Source organism: Phaethon aethereus, assembly GCF_964289735.1.
Source record: "Phaethon aethereus genome assembly, chromosome: 1".
Lineage (NCBI taxonomy): Eukaryota > Metazoa > Chordata > Aves > Phaethontiformes > Phaethontidae > Phaethon > Phaethon aethereus.
The window spans coordinates 96,146,854-96,171,688 of NC_138575.1; the positions used below are offsets into that span (position 1 = coordinate 96,146,854).

General features: G+C 38.2%; 1 protein-coding gene across 1 annotated transcript in view; it reads right to left on the reverse strand.

Annotated features, from left to right (window-relative positions):
• Positions 1-24,835, reverse strand: part of SENP7 (SUMO specific peptidase 7) — a 45,715-nt gene that overhangs the window by 12,906 nt on the left and 7,974 nt on the right. Inside the window, exons 4-15 of the mRNA XM_081997412.1 lie at positions 18,715-18,912; positions 16,909-17,106; positions 12,858-12,973; positions 11,923-12,092; positions 10,621-10,981; positions 9,860-10,017; positions 8,723-8,869; positions 7,194-7,227; positions 6,213-6,386; positions 3,637-3,899; positions 2,452-2,585; positions 615-731 (exon numbers count right to left, since the gene is read on the reverse strand). Of these exons, the coding sequence (XP_081853538.1) occupies positions 615-731; positions 2,452-2,585; positions 3,637-3,899; positions 6,213-6,386; positions 7,194-7,227; positions 8,723-8,869; positions 9,860-10,017; positions 10,621-10,981; positions 11,923-12,092; positions 12,858-12,973; positions 16,909-17,106; positions 18,715-18,912 (2,070 nt within the window). The remainder of the gene's footprint in view (positions 1-614; positions 732-2,451; positions 2,586-3,636; positions 3,900-6,212; positions 6,387-7,193; positions 7,228-8,722; positions 8,870-9,859; positions 10,018-10,620; positions 10,982-11,922; positions 12,093-12,857; positions 12,974-16,908; positions 17,107-18,714; positions 18,913-24,835) is intronic.

The window sequence follows — 24,835 nt, forward strand, 5'->3', positions numbered from 1 at the left end:
GGAATTCTTGCAGACAACCTTCAAAAGAGCCAGAATTCTGCTTTGGTTTAAGGCAGCACAGGGAAAATAAACTTCAGATTTAGGCAATAGTGGGCCACAATGCTGGTTCTGGAAAACTTGCCTTCACAAGAAATTTTAGCAGCATGGCATGAAGTAAGACAAGCACAACTTCCTCAAGAAGTATTAGCTGTGTTCCTTTCTGCAGGACCTGTGCATCAGAAGAATTCCTGAACTCTTGCACAGAATAGCAGAAGATGCTCCACTTCATGCAAACTTAGTAAATAAACTACCTAGTACAGACCCCCTACTTTGTTCAACTGCCTGCTTAAAACTGCTCCATGCTTTCTGTTCTGTGACATCACCAAGAGGCTTTTTTCCCCCCAGCTATTCTGTCTGGATCACATCACTGCCCTTTAGAGGGACAAGAATGAAATGGAAACAAATGACACTGCTGAGAATATGTAAAAGCTTTAAAAAAAGGCCCAACTTACAAATTCATCATACTGTTATTTCTAAAATTGTTTTATCATATTTAGTGACTAACATTTACAGTAACATTCAAGTCCAGATCAGGTCCCAGAAAGAAAGGTACAATTAAGGCTGTGATTACTTACTTAAGATAGAAATCAATGATGACATCATTGAGAAACTCTCCATATTCTAAGCACTCTAGGTCTTCTCTTGTGACTCCCAGTCCTCCTTTTGCAGGTGGGGGTGGATAAACAATTAAACTGGAAAACACAAATCATGTTATAACAGTGACAAAATGTGTTTTACATGACATTCTTCTTAGTATGGCTGTTCGACATGTAGATGATTTTCTAGAAAACCTGTTAAAATGGGTAGTTGTCAAAACCGTAAGTTCTTTACCACTTCTTTTTCCAACAGTTAAGTGTTACAAAAGAAATATACACCCCACTGCACACTGAAATTTTGAGAAAACTTTTGTAAGGGAGATTATTTTTTACCATCATCTTGTTTTTCTATTTTTGATAAAAGTAATTGATAAATGGCACATAAAATGCGAAGGAATACTAGGGGACATATTCTCAAATGGTATGAATGAAGAGTGATTTTCTATTCATTACAACTCCAATAAGGAATCCCACATTTCCAAGCAGGAAGCTTGGGTTTATGCACCATGCAACATATATACTCTAAGTGATTTGAAACTACCCAAGTTACTGCTAATGCTAGTATTAAAAAAGCTCTAGATTAACAACCATGTTACTTAACTGTAACCATGAACTGAGCATTTTTGCTGTTGCAGAAACAAACCCAACTGTCAGTAAAAAAAGTGACAGCAAAAGGCAAGAGTTCTTAAAAGCAATTTTTTTCACTGACGTTTGCCATACTAGAAGTATGAGGACTAACAAGCTAGTGCAGACAGAACTGAGGCATGTCAGCACTCTCATAGTACCTTGCTGCAGTGCACATTTGTGTGTTCTCATTTTCTAATACATTTTGTTAACCAAGCTCCTGTACTACCTAGTAAATTGTATGACAATTAAGCATGACAGAGCAGTGAAAGAAAACATTGTTTAGATTTTAAAAAAAGGCTCAGCTTAAGTTAGCAACAGTTTTGCTGTGATATGGACTTGGATGGACACTCAGAGGCCATGAGGTCCCTACCCTCACACTGATGCATCCATGATATGAGCTTGTAGTCACAATGCAGGTATTCTCTAATTTCTGTGAGATTTTCTACCATCCTGTAACACATGCATTTTGTCTGTTAACTATTAGGATGGAAAAAAGGAATAACTACATTCATACTTAGTATACATTACACTTCTACAGCATCTTTCATATAATGCTTTTAAATCAACTAGAAAATGCTTTTATTTCAGCAATTTCTTTATTCAATTTATTTTCATCTTCTCATTTTGTTGTGGTTTAACTCAGGAGGTAGCCAAAACAACCACACAGCCATTCACTCACTAACCCTCCCTGCCCCAGCGGGATGGGGGAGAGAATCGGAAAAGAAAAAGGGTAGACCTCATGGGCTGAGGCAGTTTAACAGTACAACAACAAAAAAATGAATAATAATGATAAAAGAATACACAAAACAAGTGATGCACAGCACAACCGCTCACCACCCGCTCAGCAATGCCCAGTTAAGTTTCCAAACCGTGGCCCCTCTCTGGCCAACTCCCCCAATTTATATACTGAGCATGATGTCATATGGTATGGAACATCCCTTTGGCCAGGCTGGGTCAGCTGTACTGGCTGTAGCCCCTCAAAGCTTCCCGTGCACCCCCAGCCTTCTCACTGGCAGGCCAGAGCATGCAAAGCCAAAATGTCCTTGACTGCTTAGCAACAACTGAAAACATCAGTATGTTATCAACATTTTTTCATCCCAAATCCAAAACACAGCACTATACCAGCTATCAGGAAAAAAATGAACTATCCCAATGAAAACCAGGACACATTTATATGAAATATACTTACTTCTTAACTGCTCCGGTTTCTCTTACTTCTTTCCATTCTTCATTCAGTGCAGAGGACAGAGAGATAGAATAGCAACCACTATTGTGCTTATTTGCAAGTGCATAGCTGGGCCTGGCCACTTTTGGTTTTGATTTCTACCAGAAAAAATCCAAACAATAATAATAGTAAAAAGCATTATACAGCTTGATATGTAAAACAGAACACACAAAAAACAAGCCTGAAGCCCACAGGAGTACCTTGCATCACTGAAGAGGAATCTTGCTGGAGAACAGACATGTAAACATCACTATTTAGGCAAATGTGCCACTGTTCAGACAATAAAAAAAGTTATGTCCCTTCTAAAATTATGACAGGCCTTCATCTGTTCATAACCTTTCTCTAAAACTGTTTAAGCATTAATCAAACTGATGCAGAATTGGTTTGGAGAAGAAACAGGATCTGAAAGGATGGAGACATGTATCAGACTGTCTTATTAGGAGCTGTGTATGCTTAGAAGGTTTGAAAATCTAGTTCTTAACAATTTGCCTAAAAATTACATAGATTTGAACTGCCTGGCTCAATTTTTAAGTTCCCAGTTTTATAGCCAGATTCATCTCTCCGCTCTGTGCTCCTTACTGATGGAACAAACATAAGTAATTTCTGAAGTGACAATGATGGGGGGTGGGGTTGAGACATTTATTTCTCAGAGGGAAGTGTATTAACACATTAACTTGCACAGTCCCATTTCCCCAGTAGCCTTCGGAATCATTTAGCATTTCAAGCTGTGGAGCCCCCACAAGAACGTCTAGAGGTGTCTGGAACAAGATACAGAGCTCCTCCTCTGCTGCACTTCCAGCTCAACTGAAAAATGGCTCCACCACATTACTTGATTAACTCCCAACTTCCTGTCCTGGAGATACTACAAGGGCAGGAAATCCCTGTGGTTCTAGGTATACACAACCATGAGTCAACCTAAAGCTTCATTACTTCATTCAATTACTGATGAGGTTTATATACTATCCCTCCACGGACACCATCTAGTTTACTGCAAATCTTGTCCCATTGTGAGAGAAATAACAAACATGACTGATTTTTAAGCTATGGGTTAAGAAAGAATTTATTTTCTGCAACTGGATGATCTAAGATTTACTAGAATATGTGAATGCCAACAGGTGATGATGAATCAAGCAAGAGCTACTCACTAACCTGAACTGCAGGCTCATGAGCATCTGAGGTATGCTCTTTTGTCATACATTGCTTTAGTAGATCCTTACTGTAACTCACAAAAGAGCTCTCTTCAGGAGAAAGGTCCTTAAACAAGGGTAACACTTGCTTCAAAGACAAAAAGTCACGGAGATCTGGTGCTCTGTTCTTCTTACTCACATCTGTAATCAATTCAGCCAGTCTGTCTTCTTCCGATTCTTTGAGTGGTTGAGACAGTTTGAGAAATACAAATTCCCTAGATTTGGCTGGCAAAAGGAGAAAATCAATCATATTAGCTATTAGGTTATGTGATACAAAAACTCATCTGCACAACCACAAAAGAACACAGAGAGACAATGGCAGAAGGGGGAGCCCAAATAATACCCTGCCAGGCTCATTACAGAGGCCATCAGCCAAAGGCCCACCTCCACAAGCCCAGAGGAGCACAGGCGCACAATGGCAGGCAGAAACCCGCATTCAGGTCTGAGACATCCGGTCTTGGCCCTTCCCAGGGCTGTCCCAGGACAGCCTCAGCCCCAGGGTCCAGACCTGAAACCCATCAAGATGAGTCAATGCCAGAGCACCTTCTGGACTGAGGAGGGGGTTGCCACTGAGGTGTACAGCACACATGGTGGGATGCAGGGGAAGAGCGTTTTGGCATTGCGCGGGGTTTACTGTGGGATGTTTAGGGGAAGAACCAAAGGCAGGCAAAGGGAGCGGTTTAGATGATTTGGGGAGGAACAAGCACAGGAAAATACAGGGCTAAGGGAATAAAACAGGCCACTTGCATCTAAATACTTTACTGGTCAGTACTCTTGTCTGGCCATGCCCTGCACCTGATCAGTGCAGTCTGTCCTGTCATCTTATTGAATTCCTTTCTAACTCTCTCCTGAGTGACGGACGCTCTATTCTATCTGCGTGTATGGGGGTGTCAGCACAGCAGCTAGAGAGAGTGCACGTGTGCAAGTGAGCGTGCGACTGCTAGCGAAGGTCAAACTAGGTGAACAGGTGACATGCTCTGGGAGCCAGGGGGCTGAGCAGGTCCCTAAGGGACAGCTCTGGCTGTGAATCTCTAAGGATGAGAGCACAGGGGGGTCAGGTATTGGGACCAGGGGAGCCCTGGCCAGCTGTGTGCCTGCGTGTGCATGACAGTCTGTCACTGGCTTGTATGTCCAGGTGCCAGCAACTGGACAGATTGAGTGTCTGAGCCCAGCTGACAGATGGATCCACCTTGTACATGTATATGTGTGTGTATATATATATATATGGGGTTTTTTTTTTCTCACTAGCAGGCCTCCATCCTGCTCAGCCAGAGAGGAGAGCAGGATGAAGCTGTTGGTGCTGTCTGTGTTCATGAGTGCTGTGTGGTTGTGTCACCTTTGTGGCCAGCTATGTGTGTGTGTGGTCCACCTATTGGGACTACACCTTCAGCCTTGCTACTGGTTGGACCTGGGAACATGGATGTACAACAGCCTCACCCCTCTCAGTCTGTCAGATCTGGCAGAATACATTTTCCTCTAATATTAACACACTAAGAAGGCAGAGCAGAATCATAGCAACCATTTCCACAATCTGTAAAGCCACCACTGATTTGTTTCAACAAGTCTCTACACACATTTCAATATATTTACTTTACTACATAAAGGGCATAAAACATTCAAGCACAGAAATTTAGTAACAACTTGTGAAGGTTTCTCCTACAAGAAGAATGTAATCAAGGTAAATAAACCTAAGATTAACAAGTGCCTCAGCTTCATACTCAGATTCCATTCATTTCAATGGGAGCTGTGTCTATAAGAAGCTACCAGTAACTTTGATAAACTTACATCAAGTAAAGGTAACTCTCTGCTAAAATTTCACTCAGTATCTCACTTCAAACTACTCAAGCTCCTTATGCAGAGTTAACATTACTTGTAATTTTTCTTCATACAGGTGGTTATTGTACAGGGTAAACATCGTTGAATTTCACACAGGCAACTCTGACATCATCATTTTGTTAGATGTCATTTTGCAATGATTTTGCTAATGTAAAAAACTTCAGTGAATGTGCCACTCTGAATAGTTGAGCAAAAGTCATATTCAGTTTTACAGAGCTTCACACTAGAAAAACAAATAGAGCCAGTCCATAAGACCCTATAGACTAAATAGCCCATTTGGCCTTTAGTGGAAATTTTCTCCAGTAATAATGCAATGGCCCAATGCAGATTTGTCAAAGATCAAATCACCCTTTATCTGCCAAGCCTTTCATCCAGCGTATACATCACTCAAGAGTAAAGACACTTACAACATCCCATTTATTTTAAAAGGGAGAGATACTTTATACACAAGTTAGCGTGTATAAAACAAGTCTAGTTTTAGAAGGCCTCTTCACACACATAATAATTGAACTGTGTTACAAGGTCTTTTCATTAAGTGATTTTTCTTCCAAAAACAAGTATACTGAGGCACTTTAGAAAAGCAAAACTGACCAACTTATCTTTAAAAAGCTATAGGCTTTCCTCAGTATTCCAGAAGCACAACTTTATTGACATGCCATATATTAGACCTTTTCATTGCACTTAAGGAAAGAGATTACTCACATGGCTTGCTGATAACTAACTTTCCTAATTGGGTTTCAATCTTTTCTACATAATCTACAGACAACCAAAGGAAAATGATCGTTGTTGCAGAACAGCCACCATCACTTCTCCACAAGCCAAACCTTCTCAGATCCAGAGTATCCACTGTCAGCTTAATATTCTTATTAAGAGCCACTAGAAAACAGAATTCAAAATAACCGTATTTTTCACAGCCATGGGTAATTATAAAGTCAAACACAGACGTAAGTATGATCAGAGTGTATTAAAACAGTACTCGTAGATTTTATTCCTGGCATTACATAAAATGTGCTGAGAATGTAATACTTAAATCAGCTATATCAAACTATGTAAAACAAAGTTACAAAATTGTAACACCAAAAGCTAAACATCTAAATACAGGATTCTTCATGAAAAAAATTGGAATTTTGCTCAGAATAACCACAGTTAATACCTACAACTATAGAAAACATACTGCAAATCATGAACTCCTATTTGCTTTTAGTCAACCCAATTTAGAACTGCTCACAGACTTTCTCCTATGAGATGTAGGAACCACACATCATCTTCAGAAAATGGACTGAATGCACATCTACAGTTATATTCCTCTTAGACCCTTAGGTTTATTAAAGGAATATGTACGAGTTGACTAAACCTAAAACCCTCATTTGAAAAGATTAACATTTCACCTCAAACACATGCATGATTATATTTACTATAGTTCAACATTCAAATGCAGGAGGCAAGGCCATTAAAACTACAAGTTCACCTGAAAAGTGTAAGCAGCTGCTAAGTTATTGATGCTTACACTATAGACACCAGTACTTTGATTTATTGAAAAATTTAAGTTAAAAAAATGTTTTACTGTCTTTGTGAAAGCAAATAAGATTATTAATTATTCATAATATAAATATATACTAAGCATTTTAATGCCATACTTTAAAGACGTAGTTACGAGAAGGCTAAGGAAAAAAATTCTCTTACCCTGAAATGGGATCGTAATATACTTGGTTGTAAACTGAAATAAGATTAAAAAAATATAAATTAGCTTGCTTTTTACAAGTTGATTAAAAAGAGTAAGAGTTTTTAATTATCTGCACATATTTCTTTGCTTATAGCCAAATAAACCGAAAATAATATCATAGAATCATTTAGGTTGGAAAAGACCCTTAAGATCATCAAGTCCAACAGTTAACCTAACACTGCCAAGTCCAATATGCCTAATTTGAGACTTAATATTGCCTATTTCACCTAAAACACTCCTAAATACGTATTACAGAATCTAAATGACAGCAAACTGACTTCCAGAGGTGCTCAGCACTGAGAAATAAAGAGAAAGTTGCAGAGCTGCCTACAGGGTCCTTAAGAAGAAAAAAAGGAGCAAATTTTGGGACAAAAGGAGCTTATTTGCAAGCATCCCGTGATAAAGACTGTCAGCTGCACTATTTGAATTAAGAATAAATGGTCCAACACTGAGGTGTTACTTTGCTATTTACATTAACATTTGAACTAAAGGCCTTAAAAGTTTCCACTTAAACTGCTGCTATGTTAGAAAGACTTGGCTAAATAAAGAATGCTTTATCATCACTTTGACAGAAGGTTGTCCTATACATTGAGTGAACAGGTTTCTCTTATGTTGCCACAGTAAGCACAAAGCTGTTTTTTCCAAGGGAAAATTTCACTCTCCACCTAAAAGCATTGATTCTTGAAATATTTCAACTCCTCCCTCAAACGATTTGGTATATTAATTTAGGAAGTTTCCATGAAATGTTTTCATTACTGCATGAGAACTGCTGCACAAAACTGTTTTGTGAAAAGCTGAAATTATTATTATAATCCAAGATTTCAAAATGTCTTACTGTAAGCAAAAAAAGATATACATGTTCAAAGCTTTATTTTTCAATTGCAATATATAGAATGAGCATGGTCAAAGACATACTCAAACTCCTGAAGCTGGTACTCCATTTGAAGTACACCTTCACTTACATTTCTACATCCTATGAGTAGCACACTGCCTATGCACTAATGCTTTTGGTGTTGTTTTTATGCTCTTTAAAGCTACGAAACGAGCAATTTTCTGATTAAAATGAAAGATTAATGCATAGCATATATATTTGAACTCTATCACTATGGATTACTTTATTCTAATACCTGTACTATTTCTGAGAAAAGTAATTGGTCTTTATTTCAAGTGACATTAACTCTAGCACGGCTGTTATTTTCCATTAGAATTCATTAAAAGCTTCCTTGGTATGATTTCTGTTCCGGTACAGCATTTATACAGAACCTTTACCTCTGAAAACTGTGACCACAGAAAATCCCAGTTAGCTTTTCTACTGACAGCAATCCAAACATACAAGGTAATGGACTACACACTCCACTGTTTAGCCAAAGCAATATGATGCAACAATAACCAAAACTCAGTGCTTCCACACTAAGTACCACTAGCTTTGTTTAACCAGAATTTTAATTTTTAAATATGCTCAAAATATCACCATAAGAGAACAACTTACCCTAGCAGGACCTCTTGATAACCATTTAAATTTCCCAATGTATAGACTATCAAATTCAACATCCAATGTTGAGTTCACCTGTTTTCTAGGTACACTTCCAGAAGGTAAGGTGATAGGACATTTATCTTCAATTGACTCTGTTAAAAACTGTGGAAAAGAAATGTGTGTTTACTACAGGGATTTAAATGAGATACTTCCCTCCTGTAACCTTAGGAATCTTCTCTTTATATTTGTAAGTATCTGCTCCCAAAGCCAACTTCCATATAAGAATTCCATATTAAAAAGCTGTAAATGTTATTGCAGTCATTACTGACAATGTCGTTAAGGGCTTAACAGTATCTTACTCCACCTCTAAAGTTGCCAAGACATGACCTGTGCTTTTTACTAATTTAGAGACAAGTAAAAACTCAAACAACAGAACAACAAAAAATACCCCTCTTTCAATATCAAAGGTACAGAATCCAATTCAATGCTTATGATCAAAATGATGCATCTGCAAGAAGAGGCAGCAATGGCTCTTCTGACTTGTTTCAGGGTTACAGAGATAACCCAAGTACAGGTCAAAGCAAGCAGCACAAGGCTAATCAGGTCCAAAATGGGGCAACAACCTTTATAGCTAGTTTCAGATTCAAATTACACTGCTAGCCACACAGAAAAGGCAACTTCACCCTATCTTTGCTGCCAACAAAGATCCTTGAACTTCTCCATGCACAGAATTACAATGGAAGACTGGAAGACAAGAAGAAACTACTGACTTGAACTATGATCAATATAAAACACTGTGTTGAAAAAACAAAACTTTTCACAGATGTATCTTCATTATGTTCACCTCTAGCTCAGATTACTATTTGATCCTTTCTGTTTGGTAATATTAAACATTTCCAAATGTTTATTTTCAAAATATGATATACATTTTTACATTGGAAAAACACTCAAGCTTCAGAGCCAGAGATCCTCTCTGAAGACTATCCAGAGTTCTATCTGTGAAATAAATTACTGCAGCTACTGCTTGTTGCTGGGACTAATCACACCTGCTCCAAGCATTTCACTTTTGTTCTAACATGCAAGAAAAAATAAACATTGGAGAAATAAATTAAAGGGTTGGCATAAAAATACATAGGCCAAAAACTGGCCTACCTGCTCCGTGTGATTTTCTATCTTGTCTTCCAGTTGCTTTGCTGAGAAACAGAAGTCAGACTGTTGGTCTGTTTCTTTATTGTCAGTGATATTGTCCTGTAGCAGCTCTGTACATTTTAGTTCAGAAGGTCCATCTTCATCATCACTGGAAAGAACAACTAAAGAGAGAAAAAAAGTGTATATATACACACACACACACTACAAGATGCAGACTTGAGGATATTTCATTCATTATGGATTTCACATGAACAAAGAATGATATTACATACTGCAAGAGAGAAAAGTACATTGCCCAAACCTGTCAAGGTCTGCATGCATGAAAGCATATGCAACAAGTACTGATTTGTATCTTTATTAGTGCTTTTTATGCAAGATTCTCAAAATTATTTGACTATTAAAAGAAACAAGCCACAGCATAGCTGCTTTCAAAGAAGGGAGAATATTTTTTCTCAGTTTAAGAGTCATTAAAAACTACAAGCTTCATCTTCCATAACCACAAAATCAGCTGGAAAATAAGGATTGGAATTTTAAAATCCTGCTCTTTACCCTGTTTCTTAAGTACAAGATCCTCTACAGTCCAGCAGAGGACACTGGCACTAGCTACTACTGCTCTCTAACCTGCACAATGAATTACAAACAACATGATCTCTGTCTTCAATATCTTTTGTTCCGTACGTTTCAACTAGACAGTCAATGCATGAGTTCTCCCAGCACCTAAGCACACCAACAGTAATTGCCAGCAGCATGGATACAGTACATACTTGGGTCAACTGAAACAAGTTGCTGATTACCCCTGCAGATTCTGTTCCGCAGCTTGCTCAGGTACTGTGATGTGTCCATCTTTAATTTCCTGATGGTACTAACTTGGGGTGAAATCATGTCCTCACTGGTGGCAGAAAGCAGTTTCTCTGACAAATTTCTGGGAGGAGGCTCTGAGCCAGGTTCCTCTGTGCAGCTGTGAGAAGGCCTTACGTGGTTGTGGGTGGAAGTGTCTTTATAGTCTGTCTCTAATGGCTGTGGAATACAATCCGTCACCAGAATTCTATTAGATCTGCGACTTTGTCCATCTTCACAGGGTGTTCTGCAGCCAGGAGGCTGAGTTGAATTCAGTCTTTGCTCTTTCTAGAAAACAGGAATCAGAGACAGGATACGTTTATTTCTTGATTTTTCTATGATGGTTCAGGTCGGTGATCACCAAGACTTAGTCTATGTGCTAGACAAAATAATTATAACTTAATGCAGCTGCATTTAGAGCTCAAGTCAGGGTAACTTCTCCCTCCTCGTATCCCAAAGGTTATTACATAAAGATATGCGGACAACTTTTTCAAAGACTACTATGACCCACGTTCAAACCGAACAAAAAACTATTCCTGATTTTTTAGCAGCTCTCTCACTGTTTGACACTGAAAGACCAAGCACCAGAGATGTTCATTACTTTGCAAATGTGTGGCTTGGTCAGCGGGGTAAACAGGACTCGGCAACTACCTACTTCTGTGAGGTTTTAGTCAGAAGGCTACAGAGATGCCTTTATGGTATTCAAATGCTTGAATACAAATCAGTTTGCACTTGACTGATTCCCTCAGTCTTTCCCCCCCGCCCAAACCTTAATGACAGATAAGAATAAAACTTTAGGGAAGGGTACAATAGACTGAGGAGGAGGGAGAAAGATGACATCTGCAAGATTTCAATAACCCCCAGTATACTTCGATATTTTGGTATCAAAGTCCCTAATTAGTTCTATACCACCTGTGAAAGAAGCTTCACATAAGTAGCTAGATGCCTTATTTCCAAAATTGTTTTACTCCATGCTCCTGTCTGAAGGAAACACTGTCATTTACCTCTCACAACCTTTCTGCTACAACAAACATATTCTGATGTTGTGGACAGAAGTATATATACTCACTCTTGTTGATGCACCACTGAACTACCTTCCCTCAACAGCTGCTTAACAGTACCCCTAGGTACCCTGCTTATTAGTACAATTCTTTTATTTTGGATGTTGCTACTGAAGTGTGTGTGCATATGTGAACACAACACACAGCTTAAAATTAAGTGCAACTTACAGACAGTAGAAGTGATTTTTCTGGAATGTGTGCATTACAACCATCAGAAATATGGTCACTAGATCTTCTTTTCCTTTTCTCAGAATCAAAAGAGCTCAATTCCTTCTGACTAGGAGTGGTGCTGTTCGTGTTTCTGCTCCTCTTTTCCAGTTCACCATAGTTCTTGTTTTCTGTGTCAGGGGGGAAAAAAAAAAAAGTAATTTAACGGGTTATCCTTAAAAACCTTTGTATTTCTTCACATCTGTAATGTCTTAAATAAAATACATGGAAGCAGATATCTTCCACGATAGTTTTTTCCTTCTTTAATTGTGTGTGGCTGCAAAAATACATTCCCTAAAATAATTAAGGAAAGATTATTATTGCACAACTAGTTAAGATAAGGGTATAACCAAATTCATAGCTCACTTCCAAATAAGAATTAGCACTCCATACTCCACAGTCTTTTATCTTCTGCTGGATGCGATATTCTCAATTTCCTGTTCTTATCTACAAATGTTACTAACCAGTATTAAAAAGATAGTATGTTCTCCCTGGAGAGACAGCATAGAGCTCATCGTTTTTCAGCAGTAAATACAAATGTTGTCATATAGCATAAACATTTTAGCAGGGTTCACAAACCATTTGAGCACCTTTAATGTAGTATATTCTTGAGTATAAAAGATTTTTTTATAAAATCAGGATTATAATTGGTGCAGTGAGGCTTCCCTCAGTTTCTTCTTCTACAGATCTGATTCATCATAGCTTTATTCCTATTAAAAACAGCTTTTTAACATATTTTACCATATCTGTAAAAAACCTGCACTTTAAGGAAACATGTACATACACTGTGTGCAATGCCTATTTTATTTCTGTGCTCTCACAATACTAGACTAAAAAAATTTCCCAACATTCTCCAAAATTCCTATTTAAATGCCAGATTATTGCTCACTACAAACCTTTCTTCTGCAGCTCCTGTCTTCTAGAAGTGAAGACACTATTTTCTTCTGATTCCTTAGAAGCCTTGGTCAATTTACACAGATCATCATCTGTCTTTCTCAGGCAATGCTCTGACCTGTAAAGAACATTAACTATGACTTATCTTTAATTTTGAAAGAATACTGAATAAAAATCCCAACAGAAACAAGAGTTGGTTAAACCACAAACTTCTGCCTCTATCATAAGCACGTGGAGCTTGGCAAACGAAACACAAACTAATTCAGCTCCCGTTATGGAAATACAGATACTCTGACATTGTTAATGAAATGGATGTTTCTACAAGGTACAAAGAATGAAAATCTGACATGCTTGACATCAGACACTGAAATATTATTTTGCAGTTAAGCATGACTGCAACAAGAACGCGTAAGCAAAAAAAAAAGAGAGAACAACAGTCAGGTGAGTGTGTTCTTGCCTTTGTCATGTATGTGTTAGGAATGAGGCAATATAATATATTTTTAATTTAGATTTAGAACTGCTGATAGAATCCACTGCATAAGTTCCTGCAACGAGAAAAGATTTGAAATAGAAATTCCTGCTCAAAAGGGCCTGAAACAGTACCTTGGGGCAGGGGGGGGGGGAGGCAGGATGGGGACGGGTGGAACACACACTTGAATGAGGAAGAAACAGAAAAGGATTACAGTACAAGAAACTAGGCAACCTGCAGGTGTTCAGCTGAGTTTGTAGTTTCATTCTAAGAAGAAGGACATGCAAGAAAGTAATCAGGTTGGCTTTTTAAAAATTTTATTAGCTTTTTTTATAAATAGGAGAATATATTCAGGAGGTACTGATAGACTGAACAGTATGACATCCTCACATTTGAGGTCTCACCTTGTAAACATACTCTCAACTTCTCTGGAGGCTAGTTACAGCTGACAAAAGTTTACATAACTGTATTTTGTTTTCTAGCATATGCATTAGGATAACATTTAGTTATATTTTCATGTGATATTTTCTCACATGAACTTAATTACATTCAGTATGCAAGACCTCTCTTCTGAAAATTTATCAGAGTTAGAAGACAAAAGAAACTAACCTTCATTATCTTTGCTTCATTTTCTGTGAGAGTCAGAAAATAAAGAAAATAAAGAAGATTTCACAGACAAAGCAATTTAATGCTGCTCTGGAAAATCTGTTCCGTTCCTCTTTTTGTCACCTCACTTAAGCCAAAGTGATTTTGTGTTCATTGTTTTATAACATGCCTAACTCAGAATGTTGCAGTCTCCAATTTGCAAAGAGCTAAGTTATCATCACAATGACCAAAATCACTGACAACTGAGCCTGGATCCATAAAGAACCTCACCAACCATGGGAAAAAACATTCTTCACATCTCTAACTAGATAGCCAAAACTGTTGGACACTTTCTGAACAGATGCCTATTCTTCAGTGCTGTACCTGCAAATTGGAATATTGTTGCTCTTTGGGAATACTGTAAAGACAAATAAAGATTTCCAGAGTGCTCTGATACTACAGTGATGAGCAGTATATAAGCATCCTGAAGAAATTACTCATTATCTTTCCATTCACAAAGAATCATGAATTGGACCATATACAGAAAAAGTGTTCAGTAAGCACTATTATTCATTCTGTGTATTAAACAAGACAGATTCTTCCATAGACCAGGCAGCTCTAGTTCTGGAATAACCTCACTACAGAAAATTTGATTTTGGAACCCACATCCCTCTCAAATATTTGTATGTGTAACAGCTATATAGATTTGACTGCCTTAGAAGACCATACAAAACCATCAAGTGGTTTTTAGCATTTGTTTTACACCAACATCACAATTTAGGCATTTCAACAACAGTAAACATTTCAATAGCAATATTTCAGCTAATAGACTTCCCTAAACATATTTATTCTATACACAAATTCTGCACATTTTATTTTCACTTCCAATCTTTGCTGATAACTCAGTTTAAAATGCACCTCAACAGATATATGTATAAGCTAAGAAGCTATGGCAGTATATACTGAAGTGTTCTCAACAGCCATAAGAAACAAGTACAAAACACACTTTAAAATCCTAAGTTTCTTTACATTTAAGACCTACCTCAAATTTGTTACACTGATAGGTCACAGTGGTGACTTAAGCACATGCATTTCACACTGGATTGCAGTGAACAAGCAATGCAAAATCCACCAATTCTGTAATACCAAAAGCAAGAAAGAAAACAGGGATCTTGCAGCAAGTTCTAGCTGATAGAGAAAGGTCAACTTACAACCACCCTCTTCTCATCACACACAATTCTTTGACTTAATCTGAAATTTCCATAGGACAAAACTGGCACAATTTTCAATAAAACAGAGCATGCATTCTAGCTGCTCTGAGAATACAAAAGACTTTCTATATGGCCATGTACATATATATATATGCATAACGATTGTAACGGGGGAGCTTTTACTCTCCTCTGAGAGACCCCAAAAGAATCAGTGCCAAGTGTATCTTATACACAGACCTTAGTTACAGAGAGGTGACCAAGATCAAACCATGTCTGTGTTAAAATAATTCTTAAATTCTCCATTTCCCATGCGATAGCTATTACAACTTGCACTAACATGCTGGTCACTGGGGAAGGGTAGAAAATCCTCCTAATACTGGTTCCTGCTAATAAGAAGCCTTTTACTTATTAGAAAAGCATATCACAGGAACAGAAAGTTAACCCTTCAAGCACAGAACCACTCAATAGCTAAAGCAAGTTGAGTACACGAACTACGAAAAAAACTGACTAGTTCAAACCATTACTGTGCTTAAAAAACTTAGCAGCTACCCTTTGGGTATGAGTTTGAAAAAAATATGCGATATGTTTCCTCATATTTAGAGAGTTACATACGAGAGTTCATGTTTTCCTCTCTATGAGCCCACTACCTCCCATCATCCAAAATAGTATCAAATGGAAAAAACTGATACTAAAAAGTATAGATCTTAAAAGATTTTGTAGTAAAACAAAAGACCCAACAATCCAAACTCCCTACACTTTAGTCAGCTAAAGTTATGGAAGACTATTTATTAGCAACAAATTTAATACTTCTAAAATGAGACAGTTTATTAAACTATTTTAAATCCCTCACTTAAATTGCAGCTTTGCCAGATTAATTTAAGCAGCAATGGGGATCCCAACACAAAAAGAGAAAGGAATTCCTCCTAATGTAGGTTCTCTAATATGTTCATGTATCAGAATGAGAAATACAACTTACTTTTCTCAAGAATTTTTACTATTTCTTTAACTTGGAAACTGTTGATTATTCCTGCCCTCACAAATGATTCTTCTCTTCCTTCCTCTTTCCAATTTCTTCCCCCAAATTTGTCGCTATTTGTTCCTGTGGATACTTTGCTGTTAAGCAAAGAGGCAGCCGTAAAAGACAAGAGGAAACAGCTTACTCTGAATTCAACTGCCATCTTAGACCAAAACAAACATTATAGAATTCTAATGCCTGATTTCTTCTAGTTTTATACGTCAAGCATTACTGTGATGCTCAGTCAACCTAAACATAGGAAGAAAAGAGGAAAAGTAGATGTTAAGCAATGAGAGGACACACACACAGCCCTTCAACAATGGCATTCTGTTGGGATTGAGACCACTGGTGGATTAACGTGAAAAGATATGAACTATCACAGAGAGGAATTTGGAGAAATTTTGCAAAAGAAGTTTCTTGAAATCATGCTAGAACACATTAATAGCAACAGGAAAGCAAGATTTTGGTTCTGGACATAAAACCAACTTAAATGTGTTTGAATTACATGGCCATCTTCACAAATCAAAACACTGATCTATTGTAAGTAGAAATTCCTTCTATGAAAGAAAAGTAGTCTATTAACATCAGGTACAGCAAATCAGAATAAATGCCATGTTAAAACAGCTCGTTGGAGCAGCATGTTAGTTTGCACTCAGGAAATTGATCTCCTGCTTCAAGTCAAAACTATAACAAAAATGTTTTAGGGAAATTCTTTTCCATTGTGAAGTTATGTCATTTCAGGAAGACTGGCAAAATCAGCATTGAGAACATACCTTTCAGACAGAAAAGAACTTTCACGAGGAGAACTTAGTATTTGACATGTCTGTAGGTTGGCAACAGATGATGAGGGTAGTTGACCCAATTGTAATTTGTCAGCATCAGATAAATTTGCATCAATTATTACATGGCCGTCTATGTATTTTCTTCCAATTTTCGTCCTCAGGACATTCGTCAAGATAACTTTGGGTTGCCTGCCATATATATATATATAGAACAGTAAATCATAAATACTTCACTGAAATCTAGAGAAAGAAACTTCTTGTTAAATTCATGTACCTTTACAGGCTTGATAATCAAACATCATTACTTTCAGTCCTCTAGAGAAAAAACAAATTCCCGCTAAGGAACTTAAAATCCAAGGTAAGCATATAAAAAACAAAAAAGCACCAAGAGACCAGGGTAAGAAATGCTAGCCATATAATTTAACCTTAGCCAGATACAATTCACACTGCATAGCCCCTAACATATCATCCAAGTATGGTTTAAAGAGTGGTCAATGTTCATCTCTAGCTTTTATGCAGTATCTGTACACACTTCTCAGAACTAAGAACAAACAATCTTGATTTTCCTGTGAACAAGAAGCCTCCAGTAAAATAGGCTGAATTTTCTCAAGCAGATGGTCAACAGGTAGAAAAGTAGCACACACAAAGGCAGCATTACATTTTCTTCCCCTCCTCAGCTTCCAGGTGGCATTCTACAGAATAGCAATAGCAAGGCTCAGAGAAACATCTGCAAGTGTTAGAAGAGACAAGCATCAAAAATAAGATGAACAGAAATATGAAGATGCCCACTTGAGCACAGATGTGCAAGAGCAGCACAACTTATTTGATACAATGCCACCGCAGCCAGCTTGCTGTATAGCCCTTGATTTACTCAGATTTTCAAACTGGGATTTAAATGTTACCACTTCCATTGCAATTTATTTTCAATTATGATGTAATGTCATAGCCTTTTTTTAATCTGTTATGAACAATATTGTCTTTTGGGTATTGACTGCGCAATTCTCCAGTTCTCTGTATTTATCCACAAAGCACGCTCCAGCACAGACTGCGTGATGACTGGGAAGCACTCAGATCTCTTGCACCAAGATGTGAATTTGCTTTTAATCAGGAGACTACCTTAGACACAAGACACTGCAGAGGCACACAGGTGATAATGAGGATATGATTGAGAGGTGAAGCCTAATATAGAAGAACACTTTACTCTGGATGTAACCTCCGATAAAGGAAGTCCCCAAACTGTTTATCATATTCAGCTCTGAGAAAAAAAACTCAGTGAAAAAAGCATCCACTCTAGCCATACTTCTCCCTGTGTGTCTCCAATTGACCACTGCTTGGGAGGGGAGGAAGATACTGGACTTGATCTGCTTTTCTTCTGACCATTTATGCCAGCCCTGATTTTCACAAGTAGTCTGAAACAGCTAACAGTGAAAATACACCTTGATACCTCCTCTGAGAAAAAAAGGCAGTTAATGCAAGTGTACTCTTCTTTTCACAAGGAAAAAAAAAGCCACAACATTTTGAGAGTCCAATGGCTGAATCAGAATTAATTGGTCCTGTCAGTAAAGGACCATCTAGAACCCATCTGATCACAAAACCCATTACAGCATGCCTGGCACAACATCTCTCAAAGATTATCAAAAAGAACCAGGTACAAGGGAATTCAAGTCAGAATGACATGAGAATAAGAATATAGTTCATGAACAAGACTACTATGGCAAAACAAAGAATACTTTCTCATGAAAAAACAACTGCAAGGAAAATTGCTTTGTTTAGTAACACGAGGCAAAGACAACATACCTTTTAGACAGAAAAAGGCTTTGGAGAGTAGGGTTTAAAATTTGCCATATCTTTAGGCTGGCAGCAGATGATGAGGGTGGTTGATCTGACTGCAGCTTACCAGCATCAGAAAAATCAGCACCAGTTTTAGGTTGCGCCTGTGTGTATTTTCTTCCTATTTTCGTCCTCAGGACATTCGTCAAGATAACTTTGGGTTGCCTGCCATACATATAATAATAAATTAATAATAGGGTGCTGAGAACTTCTTAAGTCACATGAATTCAACAAAGTTTTTCTATGAGTTTATTGCCTCTGCATCATACCTTATATCTTAAGTAGAATTAAGTTCACTTCCCTGACAATTTACAAAGCAGTTCTCCTTGGAGAGGAATCAAACACATCTCTTGATCAGGACAGCCTTTCAAGGTTTCTTCTTCTGTCATCAATGACTAACACATCCATATCCAATTCTGAAGAGGTAAACTTTCATTGCAGAAGCATGGAAATTTTGGTGCAGCTTTTTATTGCAAAAGGTTGGAAGTGGTCACTATGGTCTTACAAACTACTCTGAAAGCATACACTTGAGCATTTGCACGATGTGAAAACAAGAACTCATATTATGGCATCTTATTTTAGAACCATCAATATCATTAGTTCTCATATCACAAGTTAGATTATGATCTTGCTGGGAAAAAAAAAAGGAGCTAGTACAATCTCTCAGTTTTGAAGCTCCAACTGATTTCTACTCAATTTCACTACGGAAATTTCATACATTTATTCATTACAAAGTTAGTAAAAACTCCCTGTTGAAGTTCTTTAAACAAGTATCTATACTTTGCTGATCCTGCTAGATTGGTACTAAAGTCTCCACATAAAGAATTAATAATGTAGCATGGCCAGTAATTTGGATACTTTCCTTGTAAGTCAGTAAGGATTATATATCATACATGATTTGTTAGGATTGACTTTATTTTCACACAGATGAGAATTGGACTTGTTTTCCCAGGACAGGTCCTAAGAGAACACTGAAGTTCAGGATCATTTGTTGAGGCAAGAATAGCTTTTTCTATTGCACATCTTGCATAACAAACTAAATAATTCACATTGTAGAACAAGAATCCTTCTTTTATAGCTACAGAAAACCTTTTACTACTCGCATAGCTGTTACGTGCATGTTAAAGTGGCATTTCTTAAGCAAATGGCTGCAGTTCCTCAGTGGGTTGACAACTGTGCAAGCAACTTTTAGGAAATTATATTGTCCCACTCATATGCTGCATTCAGCTCAACAGCATTGTTACATGGTACCTAGTGGTAAACAAACAGGTATGGCATGAAAGCTGCTGAAGAACAGACACCCTTGAACGTGAAAGAAAAGATTTGGAGATGCCATGCTAGTGAAACACATTGAACTGGAGGAAGACGTTTCACATAATCCTCGTATCTTTTCCTTCAGTAGTTGCTACACATTGAGATTTCTCTTCCCTGGTTACTTACCATGTTAACAAGACACAGGACCCATCATTGAACTTGAAAAGACAGTAAGGTTCCTATGCACAGCCTGGAGAATCTGCATATCAGCTACAAATGCTGGTCAGTCTTACCAGATCTCTGCATCACTGAATGCCAGAATGTACAGGCAGTGAGCTGCGCTTAGAGCTCTGCTATGCATTTCTTAGACCAGTGGTCTCCAAACTTTTGATCATGCACCCCCGTCGGTAAAAATATTTTGAGCACACACCTTCAACATGTTTAATTACAATTTATATAGCTATACCAATATACTATCATGTACATTATAAAACTCACAAATAGAAATTTTAAAAAGGATGTGATAAAGGTGAAATAAACATTTTTTATTTATTAATTGCACAAAAAATATTTCCTTCCTGCACCTCACTGTGCACCTGTGGATTGTCTTGCACACGCCACACCTTGGAGACCACTATCTAGACAATGGACAATAAACCTAAATGGTCCCCATTCAAAGCTTAGTAACTTAAGTTCAAGTGAAGGCAGTTTCCTTCACTCTTTATGCTTCTTTTAAAAGTTACCCGCAGAAAAAGTAAGTGGTAAAGAGCTAAAAGCTTTGTCTCAAAAAAAAAAAGCTAATTAAAAAAATACCAAACCCTAAGTTAAGGCACTCTGATGCCAAGAATCTGGAGAGAAGAGAAAAAGAGCGGAGTGCTATGTAAGGAATGTGTCCTAATGTGCTGCTGGAAAAAACAATCCAGGGTTTCTGAAGTGAGAGACTGATTCTATGAAGGCAGTGAGAAATCATATGTACAAAGACGGTCTCATTAGAAGGCTGACTTAAACCACAGGAGTGCTCCAGAACGCTTCAGGCAGAATCAGGAAAAGGCAGGTTTACATTTGTTCTGTTACCTAGATCTGTATATACTCTATGACTTCTAATGCAAAGATCTGCTGTTTTGAAGAACCTATTACAGGCTCCGAGCATGTGCTTCAAATACTGTAGACCTAAGAGAAGTTTGTTCTGCACTCCAAGGATCCAGAGATTGGAGTTTCATTTGAAGGAATGCTTTAGCTACTGAAAAAGCTTAGAAAGTAAATACAGGTCATGAGGGACAGTTTAGTAACACTAATGTCTTACGTGGTGGAGCCCAACTGTAGCAACCTAGTGAGCATATAACAAGCCTGCAAAGCATTCTCAATTTAGCATAGGAAACAAGAGACTTATTTAGTACAGAAGTCCCTAAGTCAGAGGTTCTAGCGTTTTTCTGGGCTTCTCAAATGTTCAGAGTTGATACATTAACCATAGTTTAATACGTCAGAAGAGCTTACAGTGACCAGACTTATACACCTTTTGTTGTTTGTCCAACTGTGAGGTATATTAGAAATAAGGAATATCTAAGGAAATAAAGAATATATACATTTAAGAAATGTGATAAAAATTCAAAATTCAGCTACACAAGAACTTTAGACTCTTAAAAAAATTTACAACTACAGCAGGTAAAGGCAACTTCAATGTAACAGTCAGTAACTTGTGCAAATTCTTCTTATGAAACTAGACATTTACTCTTGTGCTTTAATTTCTTCCTTAAAGATAAGGACGTCCCAAACTACTTTAGAGATCTAGTTACTAAAGAATTTTAGTGGAAAGACACTTCATCTTTTGGGATGCTGGAAGTGATGAAAGACTAAGCCAGATACTTCCCCTCTTCCTCTAACAGGACCTGAAATTACAAATCAAACCTTAAAGTATCTAAACAGCATTTTTCCTCCAAATACAAAACAGTTGCAGAAGTGGGCCCTAGCAATACAAAGATGTGAATCAGAAATTGTTTCTCCTTATAAAATTTTATAAGTTTTTAAAGAGTCTGAAAATTGTTACTGTAGAGCACCATGAGAGAACATAAACGTGTTATTCTCTATGGAATGCTTCAGTTCTCTTGACTAGATTCATGTCAAGCCTAACAGTCTACTTCCCAGATCTAAATTCTTCCAGTTTGCATTGTTCCACCTTTTAGAAATGCCAGTTTTTTTCCCTCATATTTGTCAAACATAAGATACCCTACTCACACAGTAATTAGTCCAATGGAAACAAACATGGTCACAGAGTCTTTATTTTAATTGTATCATTAGGAGGTAAGTGGGCCCATGTGAACCTCATGAGATTTAACAAGGCAAAGTGCAGGGCCCCACACCTGGATCAGGGAAATCACCAGTATCAATACAGGCTGGGGGATGAAGGGATTGAGAGCAGCACTGCCAAGAAGGACTTGGGGGGACTGGCGGATGAGAAGCTGGACATGAGCCAGCAACGTGCACTCACAGCCCAAAAGGCCAACCGTATCCTGGGCCACATCAAAAGAAGCGTGGCCAGCAGGTCGAGGGAAGGGATTCTGCCCCTCTGCTCTGGTGAGACCCCACGTGGAGTCCTGCATCCAGCTCTGGAGCCCTCGGCACAGGAAGGACATGGACCCGTTGGAGCAGGTCCAGAGGAGGGCCACAAAAATGATCAGAGGGATTGAACAGCTCTCCTAGGAGGACAGGCTGAGAGAACAACTGGGGTTGCTCAGCCTGGAGAAGAGAAGGCTCTGGGGAGACCTTCTTGCAGCCTTCCAGTACTGGAAAGGGGGCTTCTAAGAAAGGTGGGGACAGACTTTTTAGCAGGGCCTGTAGTGATAGGACATGGGGTAAAGGTTGTAAACTAAAAGAGGGTAGATTTAGATTAGACATAAGGAAGCAATGTTTCACAATGAGGGTCATGAAACACTAGCATAGGTTGCCCAGAGAGGTGGTAGATGCCTCATCCCTGGAAAGGTTCCAGGTCAGGTTGGATGGGGCTCTGAGCAACCTGATCTCACTGAAGATGTTCCTGCTTGTTGCAGGGCGTTTAGACTAGATGATCTTTAAAGGTCCCTTCCAACCCAAACTACTCTATGATTCTATAACTTGTAAAGAAAACAGGAAAAAAGATTCCAGCCTTTGGGGTCTTTAACAATATCATCATGATAGATAAAGCCCACAACAGGAGATAAAGGAGTTAGAAGCAGAACTTCCAGTGAAATTTGATTTCATTACCTACAGTTTGCTGGCCACCTTGGAAACTCAGGTCTGACATCCTTTGCTGACATTCACATCAGGCTAGACCTTGACAGGCTCCAGGCCTGTAATGTGGTTTACTGATTGTTACTACATACAGAATTTGTAGTGTTTCCCACTCCCTTGATTTAAATGGGGTTTATACTTTTTCAGTAAGCATCTTTGCAAAAATGATCTTACAATTTAAAGTAGACATGCACCAGTGCAACTAGCTTTTGCACTGAGAACCTGTGCAAAGGAGGGGAACCTTCAACAAACAAGGAAGAAAACAGTATATATTTGGCTATTCCTAAAGATGTCAGTGCCAGGCTAAGGCATCACTTCTCACATGGTACCATTTTTTGGCCAAAGACCTCAACAGGACAGCTGGTTGTGACGTGATCTTCAGAGCTGCACAGTGGCTTCGGAGCTTTCAATGGCTTCCCTTTCTAAAGAAGGAATGTCATCTGGTGGCATTTCTTGAAAAATCATGTCATCATGACTAGGTGTAAAATAAATTCAGGAAAGACATCTACACTTAAGCCGGCCTGTTTATCTGTAAATGATGGTTGGGACACAGATCCCTAAATTACCTGTTAAATTGTCCACAGAATAAAGGGAGCAAGTCACACAAAAGACATTTCAAAAGAAAAATTAGTTTCAAGCAGAAAAAAAGCAAGCAAAGTATACATTAAAAGCAAGTCCCACCAGCAGATCCTGCAAGTAACCTGCACAACAGTAAGACTGGAGGCATCTTGGTGAAGGAAAACCAGAGAATTATTTTTGTTTCTAAAGCAAGCACCTACTGTACCCCCTCTTATCTACCTCCACAAAACAGAAAAAAATACCTAAGCAAAGGTAATAAAAACATACTTACACATGTAAGGATGGAACAGAAAAAAAAAATTTAAAATGCTGTTAGCTGCTCCAGGCAAGTCTCATATCACTTTTCACAGGCAAAAAAGGATTATCCTACCTTACAAAGCACCGGACCAAAAGCTATTAATTGTCTGTACCCCTTTGGGGAAAATGTTTGACCTCTATTTAACCCAATAATCAGAGCTGCTAGATCCAGTTCTTTTCCTATGATCCTATTTGTGTACACACCAGTGTTGTAATCACTGGCTCCAATTTGCTCAAATTTGTATTAGAAAGTGATCAAAATGAGACCTAGAGGCTACTGACTGCTTTTGAAGTAAATTTTCACTAATTGGCTACACCAGCATCTTCATACCTACACACTTCCACTAAAACCCAACTTTTGGGAAATAAATCTTTTGACAGTGGGATGCCACATACCATTGTGAGAGTCACCCCGCCAGGCCCCATAAAAGCTGAACATCTGTCCTGGGTTTACAGAATAAAGCCACTGATAAACTTCATGTGTATTCAGCTGTCTGAGCTTCTGCAGCACATGCACAGCTCAGGAAGTCCTTGGCCTTTAAGAGCCCAAAAGAATAACATATGCACTATCATTAACAGAAAACTCTGACTGCCACATTCACCGACTACACCCTGTTGAGAAGAAAGCCTGTCTGTTGTCCTCCTACTTCAAGGCCCTGACTTTTCATCAACTGATTAGAAGTCAATGTTTTAA